The 26,455-nt window shown below is 45.7% G+C and overlaps 1 protein-coding gene across 1 annotated transcript in view; it reads left to right on the top strand.

Annotated features, from left to right (window-relative positions):
* The window catches only part of LOC308277991 (sodium/glucose cotransporter 1), a gene marked incomplete at both ends in the record, with an annotated part of 53,843 nt that overhangs the window by 23,255 nt on the left and 4,133 nt on the right, over nucleotides 1-26,455 (top strand). Inside the window, 12 exons of the mRNA XM_080717562.1 lie at nucleotides 526-630; nucleotides 2,218-2,277; nucleotides 3,636-3,740; nucleotides 13,035-13,140; nucleotides 14,007-14,087; nucleotides 15,278-15,498; nucleotides 15,705-15,840; nucleotides 17,463-17,570; nucleotides 19,854-20,004; nucleotides 21,208-21,376; nucleotides 23,486-23,701; nucleotides 26,054-26,159. Coding sequence (XP_080573688.1) covers nucleotides 526-630; nucleotides 2,218-2,277; nucleotides 3,636-3,740; nucleotides 13,035-13,140; nucleotides 14,007-14,087; nucleotides 15,278-15,498; nucleotides 15,705-15,840; nucleotides 17,463-17,570; nucleotides 19,854-20,004; nucleotides 21,208-21,376; nucleotides 23,486-23,701; nucleotides 26,054-26,159 — 1,564 coding nt within the window. The remainder of the gene's footprint in view (nucleotides 1-525; nucleotides 631-2,217; nucleotides 2,278-3,635; nucleotides 3,741-13,034; nucleotides 13,141-14,006; nucleotides 14,088-15,277; nucleotides 15,499-15,704; nucleotides 15,841-17,462; nucleotides 17,571-19,853; nucleotides 20,005-21,207; nucleotides 21,377-23,485; nucleotides 23,702-26,053; nucleotides 26,160-26,455) is intronic.

Below are 26,455 nucleotides of genomic sequence, written 5' to 3' on the forward strand. Positions count from 1 at the left end.
AGTCCACAGTACCAAAAAAAAAAAAAGAAAGAAAGAAAGAAAGAAAAATGCAGTGCTTTTTGTGTATGTTTCTGTTCAATTTCTAGGACATCTTAGAAAAATAAAAATGCTTTATGGATTTAGAAAGTAGAGAATAATTATTATCATTAATATTGCCTTTTGTAACTTCATAGTAATGGATTCACATAATTTGCTAGCCAGGAATCACTTATGACTCTCTTTATTTGACCAGGTGACTGAAGCCCAAGGATTCTCTTTCAAGAATTATCTATATTTGCTGAAAGCCTGTACTGGCCACGCCCTAAGCCACCAGGCTTGCTGGGGATATGCACATGAATGGCAAAGGCCCTGCTTCTGGGCAGACAGCCTTGTGGGAGGCTGTTGGAGGAGTCCTGGCATGATTTGAGGTTTCCTGAATCTCTTCACTATTAGACATTGGGACTGAGAAGAATGATATGTCTCTTCTTGTTTGGGCGTCCTGGTCAAGCATGGAGTCCTCACCTGACCTTGTCTTTGTATTTTCAGATTGGAGCCTCTCTCTTTGCCAGTAATATTGGAAGTGGCCACTTTGTGGGTCTGGCCGGGAATGGAGCAGCTTCAGGAATTGCCACTGGGGGCTTTGAGTGGAATGTGAGTAACGTCAGTGACACTGTGTCCTGGAAATGGGAGGAGCCTGAACTAGTCTGTTTTCATGGCTGTAGTGAATCACTGGAGGATGGCTGACTTTATAAGGAAAAGAGGTTTATTTAGCTCATAGTTTTGGAGGCTGAAAGTCCCAACAGCATGGTGCAGGCTCTTATGAGGGCCGCTCTTGGCTGCATTACCTCCCGGTGGATGGCAATAGTAGGAACTGTGTGAGAGGGAGCGATCACAGCGCCCAGTAGGAAGCCAGAGAGGATGGGTGAGGCCAGGCTCAGGCTTTCACAACAGTCTATCTTGGAGCTACTGGGGGTCTCCAACACAACTACCTAATCCCTTCCTTGAGCAGGACCCCCTGACCCAAGGACCTGCCACTATGCCCCACATCTCTTTTTTTCAATTTGGGGATACAACCCAGCGGTATTCTATCTCCAAGATATACCCCCAGCCCTAGTTTTTATTCTTTATTTTGAAACAGGGTCTCACTGAGTTGCAAAGGGCGTCACTAAGTAGCTGAGGCTGGCCGAAAACTGCAATCCTCCGATCCTCCTGTCGCAGCCTCCCAAATGCTGGGATTACAAGTGTGCACCTCCACACCTGGCTTATGCCTCATCTCTTAAACATTCCACCTCCTCCCACTACACTAAGGACTAAGTCTCTGACACACAAACCTTTGGGGGTCGCATCAAACCCTATCCAAACCATAGCAGAGCCTTATCAGTCAGCCAGTTCAATTTATATTCAGTGGAGCTTAATATATAGGGAAATGCTGGGTATGGTGGCACATGCCTGTAATCCTAGTACTTGGGAGGCTGAGATAAGAGAATCACAGGTTCAAGGCCAGTCTCAGCAATTTAGTGAGACCCTCAGCACCTTAGAAAGACCCTGTTTCAAAATAAAAAGGGCTGCTGGGCGTGGTGGCACACGCTTGTAATCCCCACGCTTGGGAGGCAGAGACAGGAGGATCGCGCAGGTTCGAAGCCAGCCACGCGAGTTGGCTTAGGAGACCCTGTTTCCAAATAAAAATGTAAAAATAGGTCTGGGAGTGTAGCCCGGAGATAGAAGGGCTTCCAGGAACCCCAGTACCACCAAAAAATAAATAAATAAAAATAAATAAAAAGGGCCGGATATAGTTCAGATGTACAGTGTCCAAGGGTTCATCCCCAGTACCACAGCAATAAATAAAGTACCTTGATAATTGAGAAAATGTTTTATAACTGTTAGAAAAACTTAGCTGAGGTTATTTTTATTACTCTCTAAATGCTATTTTATTTGTAAATCTTGGAAGAGATAAAGAAGAAGTCAGTGCTCTGGTGGGACCCCAGGGCTGTGAGGCCATTAGGAGCCTTTGAGTCCTACTTCACTGTTGCCCACTTTCTGGCCAGCAAAGGCTTCCTCTTCTCTAATGACCACCTAGTAAGTTGTGCTTGGAGCAATAAACAAACAAACAAACAAACAAAAGAAAAACCAATGAGAGAGAGAGACAGACAGACAGACAGACACTGCTGTTTCTCTGCAGCAGGAGCCGCGTGCGCTCAGCTTCTCCTGATTTGAAGCCACCTCCTGTTTTGGTTTCAGGCCCTGATTCTGGTGGTCGTGCTGGGCTGGGTGTTTGTCCCCATTTACATTAAGGCGGGGGTAAGTATCTGATCTTTCATTCCATTTTCTGCCAACAAATGTACGTGTGAACTTGACGCTTCTGGAGGGCAGAGGAGACCGTATGGGGTGGATGGCAGCAAAAGCCTGTGGGTCAGCTTTCACTCCCAGGTTGTAAAAGATTAATGCCATAGGCATTAAAAAGACCCACTGGCTCCTCTCAATCCAGGCTCACGACTCTTTCCTATGAGAATGTGCCCTAAGGAGCCCCACACTACTGAGGGCCCCTGAAACATCCTGTCCCCTCAGTCCGGGGGTGTCCTTGGGCTGTGCTGCCAAGCTCTTGATATGCAACTACATCCAGCCTCTGCCCGCAGCAGTTCCAGAAAAGAGAACTCTATTTTCCTTTAATTTATTTACATGAACAGTTATTGTTTGCTGAGTTGGCAACTGGTACTCGACTATCAAGCTTGGTCTCCTAAGTATGTATGTCTCTCTTACATTTTTACCGAGGGCAGCTTTATAACAAGCATCTCCTATGTGTAAATTGACACACCAGGAGCCAAAAACAACATGGGAGAAACACACGGGAAGGCGCTACATCTTCCGGAGGCTCTCAGATTGCTGGTGACCCGTGTGGTCCCAGAGGACAGTAGGCTCGGGTGGGGAGGACAGTCTAGCAATTGTGGTTGGCGTTTGCAGAAAGGAAATAGGAGAATACAGGGCAGGCCTGTAGTGCAGGGCATGGCGGAGGTTACATTGGCCCAGCCAGCTCTTTTGGTACATGGGCAAGACGCCACCATTGTTATGCTGTCTTGTGCATTAAGTAGGTGCTTTGTATAGTGCTAATCTACAGCTGTATCCACCCCCTTGTCCTTTGGGACAAAGAAAGATCTGGCTCCCTAGTTATGTCCAGTCACATGGTCAATCAAAAACAGATCTTTGCTGGGCATGGTGTCAGACGCCTGTAATCCCAGTTCTTGGGAGGCTGAGACAAGAGATGGCAGGTTCAAGGACAGCCCCAGCAACTTATTGAGACTCTCAGCAACTTAGTGAGACTGTTTCCAAATAAAAAGTAAAATAAGACTGGGGGTGTAGCTCAAAGGTAGGACACTCCTGGATTCAATCCCGTACCATAACAAAACCAGTCTTCATTGGGTGCTTTCTCTGTGCTGGGATAACACCTAGCTACTCCTACATATTTGGATATCTGATTTTGAAATGAGCAAATGGCTGAATCAGGGGTCATCTGGCCACTTTGCAGTCTTCCCAGGCCAGCAAGGGTCATGAGTCCTTGACCACACATCTATGTCTCTGACTCCAAGCTGGGCCCCATTTTCTGCTTGCTCGAGGCCCTGCAGTCACTCAAGCTAGTGTGACCTCCCTCACACCCCGTGCAGGTGGTGACGATGCCAGAGTACCTGCGGAAGAGGTTCGGGGGCAAGCGGATCCAGATCTACATTTCTGTTCTGTCCCTGCTGCTCTACATTTTCACCAAGATCTCGGTAAGTGCTGCGCTGGAGCTCGGCAGCGGCGGGCTCCCTCCGGCGCGAGCTGCCCCTCTGTCTGTTTCCATGAACTGAGTCCGCTGAGCTCCCTTGCTCCTTAGGGTAAAGTCCTACTTCGTGCATCAAGGGTCCTGTAGAGTCCAGCGGAGTTCCTGTCCTCCACTGTGGTGCAGGTACCGCAGGCTCAGGGCGGCTCTGGGAGAGCCGTTCTTGGTAGATTAAATGGGAGTCAGGATACTGTATGACCTGGCAATTCCACTAGTGGGTCTGGATCCACAGGAAATAAGATAGCACGTCCAAGAAACACCTGCACACACATGTTTATTGCAACATGATTCACAATAGTCAAGATGTGTGTGATCACCCTATGTGCCATCAACAAATGGATAAAGAAAATGCCATATATACATATATAGAGATATATGTACACACATACACACACACACACACACACACACACAAACACACATACACAAACATACATAAAGGAGGCTTAAAAAGGATTGTTTTGTTTTGGGGATTGAAATCAAGGGCATTCTATTTCTGTGCGACACCCCAAGCCCTTTTTAAAAATTATTTTGAAATGATTTTACTAAATTGCTGAGGCTGGCCTCAGACCTGAGGTCCTTCAATCTTGGCCTTCAGAATACTGATATTACAGGCATAAGGCACCATGCTCGGCTAAAGAAAGAATGAAATCTTGTCATTTGTGACAACATGGTGGACCTGGAGGACATTGTGTTAAGTGAAATAAGCCAGGCACAGAAAGTCAAATATGGTCTGATCTTGCTTAGATTTTGGATTTAAAAAAAAAAACCTGAATTTATATAAATAGAGAATAGAGTGGTGGTTACCAGGGGCTGGGGTGAGGGTGGGGTGGGGAAAGCTTAGTCAAAAGATATAAAAGTTAAGGTAAATAGAAAGAAGTGCAAGAGGTCTGTTGTACAACATAGTGATATAGTTGCTAACAACCTATTGTATATACTTAAAAATTGCGAAAAGTAGATTTTAAGTGTTCTCACTACAAAAAGTATCACACACACAATAGAGTACTAGTCAGCCTTAAAAAAGTAAATCTATTTTTACATGTTAATTTCTCAATTGAGCCATTTCACAACACACACACACATTTAAAACATCACATTTTATTTATTTATTTATTTATTCATTTATTTATTTATTTATTTATTTTGGTTGTACTGGGGGTGGAACCCAGGGGCTTTTCTGGGCTATACTCCCAGACCTATTTTATATTTATTTGGAAACAGGGTCTCACTAAGTTGCTGAGAGCCTCACTAAGTAGCTGAGGCTGGCTTCGAACCTGTGCGATCCTCCTGTCTCAGCCTCCCAAGCGCGGGAATTACAAGGGTGTGCCACCAAGCCTGGCCAAAACATCATGTTTTACATGATAAATTTGTACAAATTTTATTTGCCAATTAAAGGAGTTGAGACCAAGCATGGTGTTGCATGCTTGTAATCCAAGTACTTGGGAGGCTGAAACACTGCGATTGCAGGTTTGAGGACAGCCCGGGAACTAGTGAGACTCTCATCAACCTAGTAAGATCCTTTTTCAAAATAAAAATTAAAAAATTAGGGCTGGGGTATGGCTTGGAATTAGAATGCCCCTGGGTTCAATCCTCCAGTACCACCCAAACAGGGGAGGGTCATTTCAGCATGGTGAAATGATGGCTTGTTCTGTAATCTCAGTCCTTGGAAGGCTGAGACAGGAGGATTGTAGGTTCAAGGTCAGCCTTAGAAATTCAGTGAGATCCTGTTTCAAAATAAAAAATAAAATAGGACTAAATAGGCTTGAGGGTGTGGCTCAAAGGTAGAACACCACTGGGTTCAATCCCCAGCACCACCTCATCACCCCATAAAAAGCATCTCATTGGTTATGGTCAGCTTTCCTCCTTTTTCTTGTCTACCCCATCCAGAACCAAAGGTGAGATTAGACCAATCTCGGCGTTTTGCAAAGGAACTACCCTGGCTAAGATGCGGGTTGAGTTAGATCTGAATTGGCCCTTCTACTTTAGTTAGATAGGGTGCTGAAAAACAGTTGCTAATGTTTTTATTGTTCTGATCACTTAAAGCTGAGACACTGAAATTATTAAATAACATTTGCAATTTTTATTACCAAAAATTCCTAACTTATAGAAATTTCTAACATATAGTGAGCATTCGTGTATCTACTACTAATCACTTGTCTTTAACAGTTGTCAACATTTTGCCATTTGTGGTTCATTTAAATCAGTTTCTGGAGGTCATGGCACTGCACTGTAAACTCTTCAGAATGCACTCTTGGCCTTTAAAAACTATAACCATCGTGCTAATATAACATCTAAGAAAATTTACAGCGATTTCTTAGTTCACACGGTACCTAAATTAAGAAAATACCTGGTCCATATCTGAAATTTTCTGGTTATCTAAAGAATGTTATCTTACAGTTTGTTTGAATCAGGACCCAAATGAGGTCTACATGTGGCAATTGGTTGTTCTTTCTTTTTTTTAATAGACATTTATTGGTGCATTTAAATTATACATCATACTGACATATCAAGTGATAGGACCACACACGCACACAGAGCTGGGTGTGATTCCCTCCAGGTCCCACCCACTCCCCTCCATTCCCACAGTTAGGTAATTAGTTTTGTTCACTCATTTGTTTCTTCCTTCCCTCGTTCTTTATTCTTTCTTTCTTTCTCTGTCTTTTTTTTTTCTTTTGCAGCTGGGGATTGAACCCAGAGGAATTCTTTTTTTTTTTTTTTTGCGGGTCTGGGGATGGGACCCAGGGGCATTCTACCTTCGAGCTACGCCCCCAGCCCTATTTTTTATTCTTTATTTTGAAACAGGGTCTCACTAAGTTGCAGAAAGCCTCACTAAGTAGTAGCTGAGGCTGTCCGCGAACCGCGATCCTCCAGTCTCAGCCTCCTGAATGCTGAGATTACAAGCGTGCGCCACCAGGCCTGGCTGAACCCAGAAGAATTCTACCTCTGAACTACACCCCTAGTCTTTATTTATTTTTTATTCTTTAATTTGAAACAGGTACTCACTATCTATTTAGAGTTCTTTTTAATTAACAATTTTTTTTTGGCACTGAGGATTGAACTCAGTTACACCCCCACCCCTTTTTAGTTTTTATTTTGAAGTGATCTTGCTAGATTGGTGAGGGTCTTGCTAAGTTACTGAGGCTGGTTTAGAACCTGCGATCCTCCTGCCTCAACCTGCAGTATACTGGGATTACAGGCACGCACCATCATACTTGGCTATTTTGAGTTAACTTTTGTATATGGTGTGAGGTAGAGGTCCAACTTTATTCTTTTCATGTGGATATCCAGTTCTCCCTGTTCTATTTGTTGAAGGAACTGTTTCTCCCTGAATGGTCTTGATAAGGCTGTCTTAGAAGCTGGAAGTGAAAATCAGGAATTTTTCTCTCTCCTTGTGGTACTTTCTGACAGGCATGGCTATTGCCCCTGACCTGACCCAGCTTTCTGATTACCACATTGTGCTTTCTCTGCTAATACGATGATTCTGCCTCCTTCTCGTTTTTCCTTCTCTCCTTTGGGGTTAGCTTCTAGTTATAAGATGGAAACTTCTCAGCCTTATTTCACTAGCAACCAGTGTGCAGAGTCTAGCCTGGGAAGTGGCAGGAGGGCTGAGAAATCAGGCATCATTTTCATAACAGAGGAAAGGGCATCAATCTAAGAAGAGGAAAAAGAAGCTGGGTGCAGTGGTGCACACCTGTAATTGCAGTACTTGGGAGGAGCTGAGATAGGGGGACTCCAGGTTTGAGTCCAGCCTCCACAACTTGTGCCACCCTGTTTCAGTAAAAAGAGTTGAGCTTGGAGGATTAAATCTTCAGTACCCACTCCCTCCAAAAAAAAAAAGAAAAGAAAAGGAAAAATAGAAAAAAGAAAAGAAAGACATGTAGGTAGGAGAGTGGGCAGGCCTCAGTGAGAGCAGGAAGCTGGCTAGGAAATTGTTCTTTAGCCATGTGGGTTGGTGCGATGGCGCTGTCCAAGGAGCATGCAGAGGAGGGCAGTGCGTTTCTCCTTCTTGGAGGCGGGCATCCTCCAAGTCCACAGTCCAAGCTGGTGAAAGTCTGTTGACTGCAGTTGCCATAGCAAGGCACTCTTTGCCCTCAAAGCTGGTGCAGGGGTAGTGCCAGGCCTCTCTTCCCTCCTTCCCTATCACCTCACCTATTTTCAGGTTACTGATTAATCCTCCCAGACTTGAGAACCCCCAGGTAGCTGAGGGCAGCCTTCTTCAGCCCGGCTCCTGCTGGGGCACAGTTCCCAGCTTTTTCTAAAATCTGCTTTTGATTTGCATTGGTGTAAGCCACTGCCTTTCTGCACCGTTTCTGGAGGTCCTTTCTGGAGGCCCTGCCCAACATCATACTTGTTCCGTGTGTTGCTCAAATTGTTCCTTGACAGCGCATGAGAGAGGTGATGTACTTTGTGCCAACGTCTTCATTTAGTTTCCAGTAGGGGCTTTACTTAGCCAGCCCCAGTTTTCATAAGGTGCTTACTGCAAGGGTAAGGATTTCTAGTTTACTTTTCACCTCACGAAAGAGAAAACCAAGTCTCAGAGAAGTTAGGCAATTCGCCGCAAGTCGCACAATCATGATGGGAGCCCAGGTCTCTCTGGTCCCGAAGTCTGTGATCCCACGGTCCTGAGTAAGATGAAGGCGCAGAATGAGGGGACGGGGTAGAGCATCTGGTCTTATGTCTTGTGTGCTCATTTTACAGATGGCAAGGTGAGGTCTACAGAGGGAAAGGGACTTTGTGGGGTTCAATAGGAGCAGAATCAGATGAAGAAGCAGGTTTTGCACTGGGAATTGAATCCAGAGGCATTCTACCTCCAAGCTATATCTCCAGCTCTATTTTACTTTTTATTTTGAGACAGGGACTCACTAAGATGCTGAGGGTCTCCCTAAGTTGCTGAAGCTGTCCTCAAGCCCGGGAGCCTCCTGTCTCAGCCTCCCAAGCACTGGGATGACTGGTGTGCACTACCACACCCAGCTTGAGTCTCAGTTTTGATTGTTTCTTTATGAAATCCTGAGTTTATGGACTCCCTTGAGCACCTGCCTTATCAAGCTCTGAGAAGCATTTTGTTCTGTGATATTTCCTGGCCTGATGTATCTTATTCAAATACACACAATCACTTGAGATAAAGCCTCAGATTTTATGAATTACACGTGATAGCTAAATGTGCTTGTTTGCATTTCTCGGGGCTATTATCACAGATCATGACCGCAATAAACCTTTACAGCAACTCCACTGTCCACTTGGTATCCTTGGCTAAGAACAGAAAGCTTTGGCTTTTGCTGAAGGTTTGAGTGCTTATTAGTTAGGCCATTCTCTGTCACAGATGGAAAGAGAAATTTGAGTAATGGGGCTTCTCCGTCTGGAACCTCATTGCCAGGCAGGGTTTATTGGGTGCTTAGATACATCCTGGTTAGGACCAAAATGAGCAGCAGTTATACACAGGAAATACATAGGCAGCAGGGCGTAAAGGCACACGCCTGTAAACCCAGTACTTGGGAGGCTGAGGCAGGAGCATCTCAGGTTTGAGGCCAGCCTTAGTGAGGCCCTATGCAATTTAGTGAGACTCTGTTTCAAAATTTAAAAAAAAAAAAAAAGGCTATGGGTGTAGCTCAGAGGTAGAAGAATGTCCCTGGGTTCAATTCCCAGTACCACACACTCTAAAAAAAAAGGTTAGTTATAGGTTAGTTATTTTGTGTCAAAGACAATGGTGTATCCCCTACTCAGTCTCCTCTTTTTATAAATAAAAAATTTAATAAAATATTTCAATCACACTGAATAGCACAAAGAATAATGATATGGTAAACATTTTATTATCAACACACTCCGATTTTATAGATCTAAGCAACAAATAAAATAAGAAGACGCTTATTTTAAGCTGCTTTCTCTGCAGCTCCCGTTGATTCTAGTCCCTCCTTCCTAAAAGGTGGGGGTTGCCTTGAATTGGGGTGTAGTCCTCTATTGCACATACCACATGGCACTGAGGAGTGAACCCGGGGCATTCTGCCCCTGAGCTACACTCCCAGCCCCACTTCGTTATCTTGAAATAAGGCCGCACTTAATTGCTGAGGCTGACCATGGACCTGCAATTCTCCTGGCTCGGCCTCTCAAATAGTGGGATTACAGGCAGGTGCCACCACACTTGGCTCGTGCCTTAAACAATATATTGGGCTTTAAAATTTCTGCTCCACCTTTGAAATGCAAGGCACTTAAAAAAACTCTTGGGGTGGGGAGAACACCTATGACCCCATTACTCTAGTACAAACACCTCCATGTTTTGGCCTTGCCCATATTGTATGGACTCTTTTATAAGCAGATCAGGCACACTGGCTGGGCTTGATGGAGTTTAACCCAGAGGCAGGACACTTGCTGGCATGGGCAAGGAGCAGCACACACATAAGAACGCCCACACCAGTTTGCATTTTGTTATTTTTTCCCATGCTCTAAGCATCAAGCTATAAACATTTTCTAATTTCTGTCTTCATAATTTTTACTTTTAGTGGCTGGAGAAATTAACAGTTGACATTGGATGTTCAGCATGCCATTAAAAAAATCTCTGCTAAGCTGGGTATGGTGGTGCACACTTGTAATCCCAGCATTTGGAAGGCTGAGACAGGAAGATCATGGTTTGTGGACAGCCTTAGCTACTTAGTGAGGCCTTTTGTAACTCAGTGAGACCCTGTTTCAAAATAAAGAAGAAAAAATAGGGCTGGGGGTGTAGCTCGGAGGCAGAAGGCTCCTGGGTTCCATTCCCCAGTACCGCAAAAAAAAGAAAAGAAAAGAAAAAAGAAAAAACCCAGAAAAACAAACAAACAAACCAAAAACCAAATAAGTAAAAAAATCCCTGGGTAGAAGACAGATGTGGTGGTACACACCACCTATAATCCTAGTACTTGGGAGGCTGAGACAGGAGGATCATAGGTTTGAGTGTATAATTTTTTTAAAAATTTTGACATATAGCTTGATGTGCTGTTTATTTTAAACTACATACATAAACTATTTAAACATTTTTATTTTCTTTAAAAGTAAATAAACATTTTGGGGATTCATTTTGACTTTATAGAAAGAATTCCAGAAAAAAAGTCCTTCCTTTTCAATGTTGTTTTGAGGATTAAAATAATCCATGCATCAGAAGACCCTGGGTTACCTGAAAATGCTACTAGCAAAGCAGGAAGAAGTCGGGGCCTCTAGAGAGAAGCGATGAATGCCTGACGAGCTCGTGCAGTGGCGGGCGCTTCCAGGAGCTCTGCGGGCACCTGAGGCACTCCCATGGCCTTTGGAGTCCCAAGGGCAGGAGTTATCGCTGAAGCTGGGAATGACTAATGGGAGGAAGAATTTGCCCCACGTTTCTTCAGTTCACCAGGGAGGTGTCATTATAATACATTATCTGGACTAGATGGAAACAGAATATCAGGAGAACATGAGTTTTATTAGTCCAGTACTTTCCAGAAGTCTTTATAGGTGTTATTTTGTCATTATCTTGAGGTTGTGGGTTACTTATTTAATACTAATGACAGCAAGGCAAGTATTAACCAGAGCATCAGTCCATCATGACATGTTGTCATAAAGCACTAAATTTACCAGTGCTGGAAAATAAACCAACTGAGGGCTCTCTTTTTTTTGGGGGGGGGGGAGTACTGGAGATTGCATGCAGGGCTACACCTCCAGCTCTATTTTATTTTTTATTTTGAAACAGAGTCTAACTAGGTTGCTTTATAGCAGGTTTGGTGCCAATTGGCCCTACCTATCTCACCTAATTTTCAAGGTAATCGTTTTGTCTTTGCTCCTGAACTAATCATGTTTTTGATGTAGTTCCTCCGAGGCCTCCCTTTCTCCTCCTCCCTGTCCCATTTAGCAGCCTCATAAAGAACCTTCTACCTGGCTGGATGGTGCAGTGGCTGGTATAAACCAGCAGAGAGTGCCAGAGTAACCCCAAAATAAATTTTCACGTCATCTCCAAAATACTACACTACCAGGAAGGATTAGTATTAAGGGATAATCATGGTGAATCCCCCCCCCCAATTATTTATGTACAGAAGAATTTTTTTTTTGTGATACTAGGGTTTGAATCCAGGGCATTTTACACCCAAGCTACACTCCCAGCCCTTTTTAATTTTTGTTTTGAAACAGGTTGTGAGAGTCCCGCTGTGTTTTTGAGACTGGTCTTGAACCTGTGATCCTCCTGTCTCCTCAGTACTGGTATTCCAAGTGTGCTCCACCTTGCCTCACTCAGAAATCTGTCGTTTTCAAGATGGAATGAATGAGCTTCTTACTGCACAAAATCTAATACATTTCAGGACATGCAAAAGGTGCCCCAACAGAGTGCCGGGGACTAGGCCGCCGGGGCTGGACTAGGCCGCCAGGGTTGGACTAGGCCGCCGTGGCTGGACTAGGCCGCCGTGGTTGGACTAGGCTGCCGGGGTTGGACTAGGCCGCCGGGGTTGGACGAGGCCTCCAGGGTTGGACTAGGCCGCCGTGGTTTGGACTAGGCCTCCAGGGTTGGACTAGGCCGCCAGGGTTGGACTAGGCCTCAAGGGTTGGACTAGGCCGCCGGGGTTGGACGAGGCCTCCAGGTTTGGACTAGGCCAACAGGTTTGGACTAAGGTCTTTTGTATCTTCTGTTTTCATCTCTCCCACCCCCCCAACAGCTTCTCAGAGCCTCCAGTGGCTTCACCGCCCCCCTCCCAACCTTCACTGGAGTTTGAGCGTGTCCCTGGAAAGTCCATGCGTTGGAGACTTGATCTCCAAATTCACATTGATGCTATTTGGAGGTGGCACACTTGGGAGATAGTTAGAATTAGATGCCATCATGAGGGAAGAGTCCCACAAGGAGAGGACTTTTTTTGTGTGTGTGGTACTGGGGGTGGAACCCAGGGGCTTTTCTACCTCCGGGGTCTACTCCCAGACCTATTTATATACTTTTATTTGGAAACAGGGTCTCACGAAGTTGCTGAGAGCCTCACTAAATAGCTGAGGCTGGCTTTGAACCTGTGCGATCCTCCTGTCTCAGCTTTCCAAGCGCTGGGATTACAAGCGTGCGCCGCCACGCCCAGCTGAGTATTTGTTTTAAAAGAAGAGGAGAAGCTGAGTGTGGTGGTGGATGCCTGGAACCCCATTACTTGGGATGCTGATACAGGAGGATTGCGTACAAAGGCTCAGATCAAACGTGGTTGGACTCTCAGAACTGGAGAGCACAGACCCTGTGTCCAGCTGGCCTCTCTCACACCTCACTCTGACTCTCTTCTTCTAGGCAGACATCTTCTCTGGGGCCATATTCATCAACATGGCTTTGGGCCTGGACATATACTTGGCCATCTTTATCTTATTAGCAATCACTGCCCTTTATACGATCACAGGTGAGTCATTTGGCTGAAGCAGCATCTCAAGCCCAGGGCAAAGGAAGCAGGAGTGGCTCCTTCTGAGGAGGAGACATACCTGGAACACCATTTGAGGACAGGAATTTGCTTGGTCCCCACTATGGGTTTTAGGAAAGCTCTAGCAGAGGCATGCATAGAGCACACTTGAGGTCTCAGTACTTGGGAGGCTGAGACAGGATGATCAGAGGTTTGAGGCCAGCCTCAGCAATGTAGCGAGACCCTGTTTCAAAATAAAAATGGCTGGAGTTGTGGCTCAGAGGTAGAGACCCCCAGGGTTCAATCCCCAGTACTCCATCCCCTCCAAAAAAAAAAAAAAGAATTGCAGTCTCTTTTGCAGAAGTGTTACTTTGGCCAAGTTTGGGAAGGGTAGGGTCAGCAAAGGAACTTGCTTCTCAGCTGAAGCACCATATCTCTGAGGACTAAAGTTACTTATATGGTCTGAGAAAAGAGGGAACGCAGAAGCAGCCCTCTGAAGTGGGTCGCTTTGACAGTGTCCTCTCCATCTCTCCAGTCAGCTCGGCTCTTCCCTGCCTTTATTTGGAAGATGCTTTCTCTTGCCATGGAGGGGCCATCTCCTGGCTTAAAAGGGTCCCATAAGGCTCTTCCCACTCAAGGACAGAGAAGTACTCTCCTTTCCCTAAGGCCTTGAAAGCATTCAGTGAAAAGAGAAGGCTGGGGACATGCTGGGCTGCAGAATTCCCTAACGGGTAAGGGCCGGAAGGGCAGGCGTGGGACTGGAGGTGGCGTAAGAGAAGGTGTGTAAGAGGAGAGGCTGCGGTGGGAAGGAAGCAGTGAAGGGATCGTCTGCACATGAGGCCAGACACGCTGTTTTCTTGCCTGTGTAGGCGGCCTGGCAGCGGTGATCTACACGGACACCTTGCAGACGGGCATCATGCTGGTGGGGTCCATGATCCTGACCGGATTTGGTAAGTGGGGCAAAGGCAGGCGGAGAGGGTGAGGGCAGATGGATGGGGCTGCAGGGAGAGGTGGCTTTTCCACCTGCCTTCAGCCCAGGCCGTGAGCTTGGCTTCATTCTGAGCTGGTGGTCCAGCCCAGACTGGCCATCAGGATGGCAGCAGGGCAAGTTTTATCCTCCCTGGAGGACTCAGGTTGGGGCTGGCCCCAGAGAACACCTGTATTCCCTTGCTATTCTTCCCCTGTAGTCTGAGTCAGTTGTTCCCAGTGTGGCCCTGTGATAACACAGCATTCTGTCTGCAGAGAAACTGGGGGGAAAACTAAATTATCTATCAAGCTAAATACTTTTGAATACTGTATTTTTATTTTAGATTATGTCTTGTCTACATTTTCATGTTAAATGTCCACTCTTTATGCTGGAGACATAGCTCAGTGGTAGAGCGCTTTCCTAGCATGCATATGGCCCTAAGTTTGATCCCCAGCACAACACACATACACACACACACACACACACACACACACACACACAGAGCCTACCCTTTTATGAATTGTTGACAGTAGGTGAAAAGTTTTCTTTCAATGCTCTTATTTGAAAAAGTTAAAAAAATTGGCCACTCAATGTTGTCTCATACACCAGGGTATCCTGTTAGACCTAGGCACACTTTTATGCAGATATAAAATGCATTTTATCTTTAGGTGCACGAGCTCCTCTGTATGTCCTGTAAAGACCTTCACGCCATCCCATTATACTGCTGGCACCAGGGGTGGTAGGTCTCTGTCCAGGCTCCCAAAGGTGGCTATGCTCTAGGTCTGTGTTCTTAGTTCCAAGGACCATGGTTGACAATGAGGGTGCAGGAAAAACAACTAGAATCTGCATGCGGTTCAAAACCAAGGTCTTCCTTTAAATACTTTAAATACCTTCCCTTTTGTAAAGAAGTTTCTGGTTGGAACACTTTCACAAGTTTTGCTTTGGATCGTCACAGCAGCCCCCAAGGGCAGTGGGCAGGGTTAATAATCCCACTGTATACAAACAACAATAAATGATGGTGAGAATGTGGGGGAATAAGAACTCTATACACTGTTGGTGAGATTGTAAATTAGTACAGCACTTCAGAGACAGCATGGAGGATCCTCAGAAGATTAGGAAGGAAGCACCATATGTCCCAGTTCAGAGTTTGTTTTTGTTTCAATGTTTTTTCAGCTTTCAACGAAGTGGGAGGGTATGAGGGCTTCATGGAAAAGTACATGAAAGCCATTCCAACTGTGATTTCTTATGGAAACGTCACCGTCAAGGAGGAATGCTACACCCCGAGGCCTGACTCCTTCCACCTCTTCCGCGATCCCATCACTGGTGACCTCCCATGGCCGGGCCTCATTTTTGGGAATACTATCATCGCCATGTGGTACTGGTGCACAGATCAGGTATGCAAGCTGGTGTGCAGAGTGGACAGGACACTGCTGGCCTGTGGCTTGTGGGCTGGGAAAGATGGGATAGCTCCTGGTCTGCGTGTGGCTGAGCCCTGGTGCCATGGCAACCCCAGGCCGCTGACTAGGATGGGGAGGCTGGGGAACGGGAGGGTGCTGTGGGATCTCCAGCTGTACCCCACCCTCACTGGGCCTTCCCACAGGTCATTGTGCAGCGCTGCCTCTCAGCCAAGAACATGTCTCACGTGAAGGCTGGCTGCACTCTCTGCGGGTACATGAAGCTGCTGCCCATGTTCCTCATGATCATGCCAGGGATGATCAGCCGCATCCTGTACACGGGTAATGCCTTCTGTTGGACAGGCAGACTGCGCTTGTCTTTCTGGTTCTGAGCTGCCTCTGGAGACTGTTAGTTTCCCCTCCTCTGTTTCTGCCCCTTTGTCTTTCTGAGCCATGATCACCAAGCACCCTTGTTCCCTTTGGTAGACAGTGGACAACGTGAGGGCCAGGGCTCTGGGTGTCGTCTTCCTTGGTTTCTTACACGGCAGTGCTTTCTCAGCCCCCAGATCTTCTGCATTTGTGACCTGTCCCCAGGTTGCTTCTTCCAGCTATCGCACATGCTCAGTTGTAGCTCCTCTTGCCCCCTGGCCATATGGCAAGGCCTTCTCTGGTGGTGGAGTTCTCAGATGGCGGCCTTGGTGTATATGATGTTCTTTATCACTTAAATGTCAAAGGAGCCCAGCTAGTCTCTGACTGCTTTCCGCTCTGGCCCTGTCTCCTGGCAAGTTTCCTTAAAGGTGTTCTGAGCATTGCCCTTTGCTCTCTAAGGTGATAGATTCTTCTGTGGCCTTTCCAGCATTGCTGTTTGCGTGATACTGTTGTAATTATTTTTTGGTGATGAGTCAAAACATTTTGGTAATAAGCCATTCTGAATCAATACTGTTTCCTGAAATGTTAAAGGGGGGGGGGAGGAGAGAGAGGAGAGAGAGAGAGAGGAGAGAGAGAGAGAGAGAGAGAGAGAGAGAGAGAGAGAGAGAGAGAGAGAGAGAGAGAGAGAGGGAGGGAGAACTGGGGTTTTTTTTTTGCAGTACTGCAGATGGAACTCAGGACATTCTACCTTTGAGCTACACTCCCAGCTCTATTTTTTTTTATTCTTTATTTTGAAACAAAGTCTCACTCAGTTTCAAAGGACCTCACTAAGTAGCTGAGATTGGTTGAGAACCAAGATCATCCTGCCCCAGCCTCCCAAATGCTGGGATTATAAGCATGTGCCACCATGCCCGGCTTAGAGATGATTTAAACTATCTAGGAAGATATGCACAGGCTATATGCAAATTCTGTGCCATTTTATAGGAGAGAAGCATTTGCAGATTTTGATACTCACTAGGTGTGTGTGTACGGGGCATCCCGGGACCAATCCCCACGAACACTGCCTAGCTAACTGAATAGTTTCTTTTCTACTTATATTGCTTGTATTTTTTTTTACAAAATAGTGTTATAACAAATCAGTGCTATATAGGGCAGCACCAGGTGAGATATACTCTAGTAAATACTTAAAATTTGTCCATGTGAATTCAGTAGAAAGAGAGAACATAAAAAACCACAGAGACTTTACATAATTGAGGTGGGACCTGAAGGGAAAGATACTAAGACCTGTGTGCATGTTTGTTTTTATGACTTTGAACCTCACTATGATGTATAATTACAATGCACAAAGAAAAATATATTGAAAAAATACAGGCATGATGGCGCATGCCTGTAATCCCAGGACTTGAGAGGCTGAGACAGGGAGGTTGCAGGTTCAAGGCCAGACTCAATAATTTAGTGATAACTTCAGCAACTCAGCAAGACCCTTTTTCAAAATAAAAAAGAAAACGGAATGGGAGTATAGCTCAGAGGTAAAATGCCCCTGAGTTCAATTGCCCAATGTCTGCCTGCTGACAGGGCTCCTTATCTCTCCGCAGAAAGAATCGCCTGTGTCGTTCCCTCAGAATGTAATAAATATTGCGGCACCTCAGTTGGCTGTTCGAACATCGCCTTCCCGACCTTGGTGGTGGAGCTCATGCCCAATGGTGAGCGTCTCTCCTGGTAGGATGGGGGGTTCTTGGGAAGTCAATTGAGATTAGAAATTTGCACCCATATTCCTGGGTGTCTTCTGGGCCTAATAATTTCTGTGGCTCGGGTCTTGTTCAGTAGGGAAAACCTCATCCCAGTGTTTTCAGGTGTTACCCAAGTTTGCGAGACATACAGCTTGCCTGGGCTCTACGAGCCTGGGAGATGCCCATTGGTCAGGCTTGGAAAAGAGACGATCTGAAAACTTATAGGGGAACATCACTTTTCCTTTTTTTTTTTTTTTTTTTTAATTTATTTTTTATTGGTGCAATGTATTCATACATCATAGTGGTATAAATAAAATACTTTTGTAGGAACATCACTTTTCCATGCTCGTCTAGATCTTCCAAAGCTTTTCAAATGGAGAATATTAATTAGTACAGCCACTACAGAAGACAGTGTGGAGGTGCCTGAAAAAAACAAACACAAAAATAGAACTACCATATGACTTAGCAGTCCTACCAGTAAGTATACATCCCAAGGAAACGAAATCAGCGTGTTGAAGAAGCCTCTGAGCTCCCATGCTTATTACAGTCTGATTCATAGTAGTTGAGATGTGAAATCCAGCTATGTGCCCATCAACTGTTGAATTGATAAAGAAAATGTGCTACATGCACAGTGGTGTAGCGGGTGTGAGGGTGCATGTCTCTAAACCCAATACTTGGGAGATGGGAGACTGAGACAGGAGGATCACATGTTCAAGGCCAGCCTCAGCAACTTAGCCCCTATTTCAAATCAACAGCAAAACAGCCAGGCATGGTAGTGCATGCTTGTGATCCCAGCATTTGGGAGGCTGACACAGGAGGATCACAGTTCGTGGACAGCCTCAGCTACTTAGTGAGGCCCTTTGCAACTCAGTGAGACCCTGTTTCAAAATAAAGAATAAAAAATAGGACTGGGGTGTAGTTCTGAGGTAGAATGCCCCTGGGTTTCATCTTTAGTACTGCAAAAAACAAAACAAAACAAACAACAACAAGTTGAGTTTAATGGTACATGCCTATAATCCCAGTTCTTGGGAGGCTGAGACAGGATGTTATCAGTTTGAGCCTCAGCAAGTAGTGAAGTGCTCATCAACCTAGAAAACCCTGTCTCAAAAAATATATCTAGGGGTATAGCTCACAGGTAGAATGCCTCTGGGTTCAATCTCCATTACCAAAAAAAAAAAAAAAATAGATCTAGGGGTGTAGCTCAGCAGTAGAATGCCTCTAAAATCAATCTCCATTGCCACAAACAACAAGCCAGGTAAGGTAGTGCCCGCTTATAATCCCAGTATTTGTGAGAAGCTATGACAGAAGTATCCCAGGTTCAAGGACAGCATAAGCAAGTACTGAGACTTTCATCAACTTAGACCTTGTTTCAAAATAAAAATAAAAGTAGGTTTAGGGATGTAGCTCAGAGGTAGAATTCCTCTGGATCCAATGCCCACTAACACAAACAACACCACCAATGAGCCAAGTGTGGTGGTATAATCTCAGTCCTTGGAAGATTGAGACGGGAGGATGGCAGGTTCTTGGCTACCCTCAGGAATTTACCAAGGTCCTCTGAAACTTAGTGAGACCCTGTTTCAAAATTTAAAAAAATAATAAATGGGGCTGGGAATATATCTCCAAGTTAAAATACCCCTGGGTTTAGTCCCTAGTACCATTAAAAAAAGCTAAATTCATAGAAGAAGACAGTTGAATGGTGGTTACCAAGGGCCAGGATGAGGGGTCTTATGATTGGAGAGATTTTGCTTAAAAAACACAAAATTTGTTGGGCGTGGTGGCACACGCTTGTAATTCCTGCGCTTGGGAGGCGGAGACAGGAGGATCACGCTGGTTTGGAGCCAGCCTCGCTGAGTTAAGAGACCCTGTTTCCAAATAAAAAAAATATAAAATAGGTCTGGGAGTTTAGTCCGTGGGAGTGTATCCCGGAGGTAGAAGGGCTTCCAGGAACCCCAGTACCACCAAAAAAAAACACAAAACAAAACAAACAAACAAAAAAACCCCCACAAAACTTTAGTTAGATAGGAAGAGTAAGTTCTAGTGTGAAATATGATAAATCTATGATAAACACGGGTGGTAAAGGATGTGTAAATTAGCTTGATTTAGCTATTCCATCATAAAAATCAGTTAAGCCCAGCATGGTGCATGCGCTGTAGAAGAGGGCCTGATTCCAGATGCAAATAAAGTTGGAGTCCTACTTTCTGGGTATAAGAGAACTGAGGTGCTGAATGTGCCGCTCAGAACCTCCTTCTCCCTCAGGACTGCGCGGCCTGATGCTGTCGGTCATGATGGCCTCCCTCATGAGCTCCCTGACCTCCATCTTCAACAGCGCCAGCACCCTCTTCACCATGGACATCTACACCAAGATCCGGAAGCGCGCATCCGAGAGGGAGCTCCTGATGGCAGGAAGGTAATTACAGCTACCCTTGCCAGGTGCCCCAAAGCTTCAGTTGTCAGAGAGGTTCCACCTGTATACCCCTCAAGCTCGGTTAGCTTGGGCATAGTGCTGCAACCCTATAATCCCAGCACTTGGTAGGCTGAGACAAGAGGATCTCAGGTTCGAGGCCAGCCCCAGCAACTTAGTGAAGTCCTCAGTAACTCAATAAAACCTTGTTTCAAAATAAAAAGTAAAAAATAGGGCTGGAGGTGTAACTCAAGGGAAGGACTCTCCTAGGTGCTATCCCAATACCACACACACACACACACACACACACACACACACACACACACACAGAAATGTACACATAGCTTGGAGTTGTAGACTTCACAGCCTCCCCACTCCTGGGATGCAGGCATGCTCCGCCATGCCGCCTCTACGTGTTCATGTTTGGTTGTCAGATGGGTCACCGGTCACACCAGGATAGCGAAAGCATCAAAGCACCATCCTGTGACTCGGGTGTGCCCGTCATCATGGCTGTCTACTGAGCAGGTGCTCTGGACAGAAGACCATGGAAGCACTGATGTGTGCCGTTATGCCTCTTCCTGGAGCTAAAGTGGGTCAGCCTCTTCAGGCAGGGGCAACAAGTCCCTGGGATACCAGTCAAAGGAAGGGCTCCCAGCAAGACAGTGCAGGGCCCCAAAGCGAATAGTCTGGTACCTATCCTCTACTGTGTCTCAAAGTGGGATTTTTGTGCCAGGCATGGTGGCGCATGCCTGTAATCCCAGTATTTGGGAGGCTGAGATGGGAGCGTTGTAGGTATTAGGACAGCTTCATCAATTGAGCAAGATTTTCAGCAACCAAGTGAGACTCTGTTTCAAAAGCAAAAAATAAAAAAAGGGGGATGGGGGTGAAATTCAGAGGTAGAATGCTAATGAGTTCATTTCCCAGTACCACAAAAGCGGAATTTTATACCGTATTAACTGGATTTAAGTGACTCTTAAAATTCAAGCACGGTTCACTCACATATAGGATTAGATGAATCTCCTTGAGATAGAATAGGGAAGAAAAAAGACTCAAGTGCAAGTTTGCCTACCATTACTCTGGCCACGAGTGTACCTGAGCACAGAAAGGCATGTGTATATACGCTTGCCAGTGCTGTGTGGATGCCGAGTGGTATGTGTCTGTTCCATAGGGCCATTTGCTGACGCTCTCTTGTGCGGAATTTGCTTTCAGGTTGTTCATCCTCTTGCTGATTGCCATCAGCATCGCCTGGGTCCCCATTGTGCAGTCTGCACAAAGTGGGCAGCTCTTTGATTACATCCAGTCCATCACCAGCTACTTGGGGCCGCCCATCGCGGCGCTCTTCCTGCTTGCCATTTTCTGCAAGAGAGTCACTGAGCCGGTGAGTAGCACCCAGCCTGCCCGGCAGGGCCAGTCTGCTTCAGCAGGCTCCTCGCGGGCTTGCAGTTCTCCCGGGGTGGACTCTGTTTCCCAGAGAGCTTAGACAGAGTCCACGGGAACGCCTCTAGGGGACATGGGGGTTCTCTGAGAGTTGAAAGGACCTCCTCAGGAGTCAGTGCTGGGTCTGCTTCCTCTCTAACTTCCCTGTCTTTCTTGCTGCAAGGTCCCAACTCATTTTGTACATTTTCTATCCAATCTGGGTAATTCTGACCTGACTGCATGGTCCCTCCTGGGTGGTGTGCAGCCCCTGGGTGAGCAGCTCCAGGCCATGTCCTAGCACAGGGTACCTCCAGTGACTCTGCTGTGAACTGGGCTTGCCAGATGGCACTCTTCAGAGCCCAGTGAAGCTGGGCGTACTTGGGAGGCTGAGACAGGAGGATGGCAGGTTGGAATCCAACTTCAGCAACTTAGTGAGACCCATAGAAACTTAGCGAGACCCTGTTTCAAAATTTAAAAAAAAAAATGGCTGAGATTGTAGCTCAGGGTTAGAATGCCTCCATGTTCAATCCTTGGTCTCTTCCCCCAACCCCTGCCAACCCCCCAAATATTCAGGGCTCAACGAAGGACAAAGACCTGGTGCCTTAGCACTCTGTCTGTAAAACAGTGTAAAAATATAGCAACAAGGCTTGAAACATATCACAAAATTTAAGTAGGAAGGGATTAAAGAAATTAGATATCAATATACACTAAAACTGCCAGGGAAAGTTTCTGGGGGGAGTAGGACTGAAGGGATTTAAAGGTATAGAGGATCCAGGCCAGCCTCAGCAAGTTAAGGAGCCCCCGCAGCAACTTAGTAAGATTTTATTTCAAAATAAAAAATAGAGCCGGGCGTGGTGGCACACGCTTGTAATCCCCGCGCTTGGGAGGCGGAGACAGGAGGATCAGGCAGGTTTGAAGCCAGCCTCGCTGGCTTAAGAGACCCTGTTTTCAATTTAAAAAGTATAAAATAGGTCTGGGAGTGTAGCCCGGAGGTAGAAGGGCTTTCAGGAACCCCAATACCACCAAAAAAAAAAAAATCCCATTTAATACAAAACACATTGTATGATGTTTTCATTCTCAAAGTAAATATAGTGACTAAAAATTTTGACTTTGGGGGCAAAAGAAGGAAAATTATATATTTATAGGAAAGTTTCCTTCTTCATCCCTAAATACTTACATTCTTTTTCCTTGACTTCAAGGAAGACAAGAAAATATACAAATTATTACTTTATTTATTTATTTATTTATTATTATTTTTGGTGGTACTGGAGTTCCTGGAAACCCTTCTACTTCTGGGTAACACTCCCAGACCTATTTTTTTTATATTTTTTTATTTGGAAACAGGGTCTCTTAAGCCAGTGCGGCTGGCTTCGAACCTGCGCAATCCTCCTGTCTCTGCCTCTCAAGCGCGGGGATTACAAGTGTGCGCCACCACGCCCGGCTCAAATTATTACTTTATATCTGAGTGTATCTACATCTGGTGGCTGGTGGTAACCATAGGTGCAGAAATTTAAAAAAAAATTTTTTTTGTGTGGTACGGCATATTGAACCCAGGGGGCAATCTACCTTTGAATAGATACCCTTAGTCCTATTTTATTTTGAAATAGGGTCTAAGTTGCTGAGGCTGGCCTTGAACCTGTGATCCTCCTGTCTTGGCCTCTCATGTACTGGGATTTCAGGTATATGCCACCACGCCTGGTTCACATTATTTTTTAAGTTAAAAGAAGTCTTTTGAATTAAGGTTCAAGATTAACATTCTATGACCAGTTATTAGACACTTTACCCCATTGTATTATGAACCCTTGTTCTATGACCTAGGTGTAATCTGTGATTGAAATAAGATAGATAGCCCCACTGGAAGCCCAAGTGAACAGTCCCTGTTATGTTATGTTCTGAACTCCGGTGTTCTGGCTTCAGATGGCCCAGAGATACCACTTCTCTGGGCCATCTGAAGCACTACCATCATCGTCATCGTCATCTTCATCATTATTTTGTCTGTCTACCCCCTAGCAATGTCAGGATTGCCAGCTGCCTCACGGGTTCATTAACTCAGGTTTTCTTTCTTTCACAGGGCGCTTTCTGGGGACTGATCCTAGGATTCCTGGTTGGGATTTCTCGGATGATCGCTGAGTTTGCCTATGGAACTGGGAGCTGCATGGAGCCCAGCAACTGTCCCACGATCATCTGCGGGGTGCACTACTTGTATTTTGCCATAATTCTCTTTGCCATTTCTCTCATCACCATCCTGACCATCTCCTTCTTCACCAAGCCCATTCCAGATGTGCATGTGAGTATCCCCGTGGCAGACCCCTTGGGACCCGGGGTCCCGTTCACGTGGCAGCGCTCTCGGTTGACCTCATCTCAGTGACTCATCTTGCACTTACGTGGATAAAATAGTTCCTCTTGCCGTTGGCTTTGTGTGGAAGGATACAGGACAGGGAACATTTCGGCCAGCAGGGTGTGCCAGCAGGGACGTTTCAGTGGCGTCCTCACAGTCTGTGCTTCAGTTCCAAGGATGTTCTGTGGATCTTGCTGTCAGAGTCAAAGTGCACGTGCAAGGGAACGAGGTCACACGAGCAGCCACAGAGCTGTGGTGGCTTCTCAGCCCACGTCCAAAATAGGAACTGGAGGTGGCATGGTGGCACACACACCTGTAATCCCAGTACTTGGGAGGCTGAGACAGGAGGACTGCAGGTTTGAAGACAGCTTTGGCAAGTAGTGAAACCCTCATCAACCTAAAGAGACTCTGTTTTAACATATAAAAATAAGACTGGGAATGTAGCTCAGTGGTAGAATGTTCTTGAGTTCAGTCTTCAGTTTTTTTTTTTTTTTAAGGAACTGGTTGCCGGGCGTGGTGGCTCACGCTTGTAATACCAGCATTCAGAAGGCTGAAACTGAAGGATCGTGGTTTGTGGACAGCCTCAGCTACTTAGTGAGGCCCTCTGCAACTTAGTGAGACCCTGTTTCAAAATAAAGAATAAAAAATAGGGCAGAGGGTATAGCTCGGAGGTCAAAGTACCCTGGGTTCCATTCCCAGACCCACAAGAAAGAAGGAGGGAAGGAAGGAAGAAAGGAAGAAGAAAGAAAGAAAGAAAGAAAGAGAGAGAGAGAGAGAGAGAGAGAGAGAGAGAGAGAGAGAAAGAAAGAAAGAAAGAAAGAAAGAAAGAAAGGGAAAAAGAGAAAGAAAGAGAAAGAAAGGAAGGAAGGAAGGAAGGAAGGAAGGAAGGAAGGAAGGAAGGAAGGAAGGGAGAGAAATGGAACTGGTCTTTCTTTTAATGGTTTCATGGCTAAAGTTTCCAGAGGAACATTAGAAACATACCTAGTTACAAAAATTACTACATTCGGGGAAACTTGAAGTCTGTTTTATCTTTTGATTTTTTCCCCCAGTGAAACCACCAAACAATTGCCATAGGTTATAAGACATTTCTAATAACATGTCTTAGTCTGTTTTCTGCTGCTTTTATAGAAGTATTTTAATGCAATACTGCAGACTGGGTAGATTATGAACAAAAGTTTGGTTGGCTCATAGTTGGGATGCTGGGAAGTCTTGAGGGGCTGCCTTTGGAGAGGGTCTTCTTGCTGCCTCTTAACATAGTGGAGGGCATTATATAGAATTAAGAACTTTGGGAGACTTCATAGTGCCTTGTTTTTTCATATTTCTTGTGAGTTGTTTGCTGATATCTGTTGGGGTGAATATCTCTTCCATTTTTCTGAGGGCCTTCTTAATAAGTGGTCTTTTCTTGATGATGTCTCGGGGGTCTCATTTCATTGAATTGTATTGAATTTAATTCCAATTGGGCATCATGGTGCAATCTCCCTGGGCCTTCTTTAGCTGGCAGTGGGGCATGACACAACATGTACTGTATCAGACTCCAAGGGGTGAGCCGGGCGCGGTGGCGCACACTTGTCATCCCAGCATTGGGGAGGCTGAGACCGGAGGATCGCGGTTCTCCGCCAGCCTCAGCTACTTAGCGAGGCCCTCTGCAACTCAGTGAGACTCTGTTTCAAAGTAAAGAATGAAAAATAGAATGTCCCTGGGTTCCATCCCCAGTACCACACCCACAAAAAAAGAATAAAAAAGAACCTAAGGGAATCATTTCTTGGTAGGTCTTGCAAGAGCAGGGTTCCTCTGGTAATTCACTGTAGAGTGCAGTGTGTGGGTGCTCCCTCGGTGGTCACCTCTACGGTTGGAGTGTCCCTTTTAGGTAACAGGGATTCCCATGGGCGCTGCTGGCTTTGGCCTTGTTATCTGAAAGTGATTCTGATACTGGCTGACCTAGCCGTGGGAAAGGTCCTGAAACAGCCGGGCGCTTATGTCCCTCCCTCCCTCCCTCCCACCCTTCTTCCTTTCTTCCTTTTTTGTTTGTTTGTGTGGTACTGGGAATTGAACTCAGGGCCTTCTACCTCTGACCTATCTTCCTAGCCCTTGAATTTTTTAATTGTGAACATCTAGTTACTGTGTTCTGGCCTCCAACCTGCAGTATTCTCGTCTCAGTTTCCCAAGGAATGAGATCATCAGCATGTGCCCCCACGCCCAGCTTTCTTCTCCTTCGTTGACGCTTATCTTTTTCTTCTCCCAGCTTCTTGGCTGAAGACACGATCTGGATCCTTAGGCTAACTTGTTCTGCTTTCTCCACAGCTCTATCGTCTGTGCTGGAGCCTGCGCAACAGCAAAGAGGAGCGTATTGACCTGGATGCAGAAGATGAGGACTTCCAGGAACCCCCCAGGGAGACCATTGAAATAGGTGACTCCTGGCCCTCAGTTGACGGCCGCGTCTTCACTAAATGCCCTCACCAAAGCTCATGCTGCTTTCTCTCCCCGTGGAGAAGCAGGATGGGGATGAGATGGATACATGGGTTTTGGGAAGTTTGCTATGAGGCCTGGTTGAGGTGGGGAGAGTCATCCTGACTACCTCACCCTTCATATTTTACAGTGCTCAGCAAAGAATGAATGAGAAATTTGCCACCCTATCTTGATTTGAGATGTAGTCAGGGATAAGAGAAGGGCTTTTTTCCCCCCTAGAATTTGAACTCAGGGGCA

This window comes from Muscardinus avellanarius (assembly GCF_963383645.1).
Source record: "Muscardinus avellanarius genome assembly, chromosome: 21".
Classification (NCBI taxonomy): domain Eukaryota; kingdom Metazoa; phylum Chordata; class Mammalia; order Rodentia; family Gliridae; genus Muscardinus; species Muscardinus avellanarius.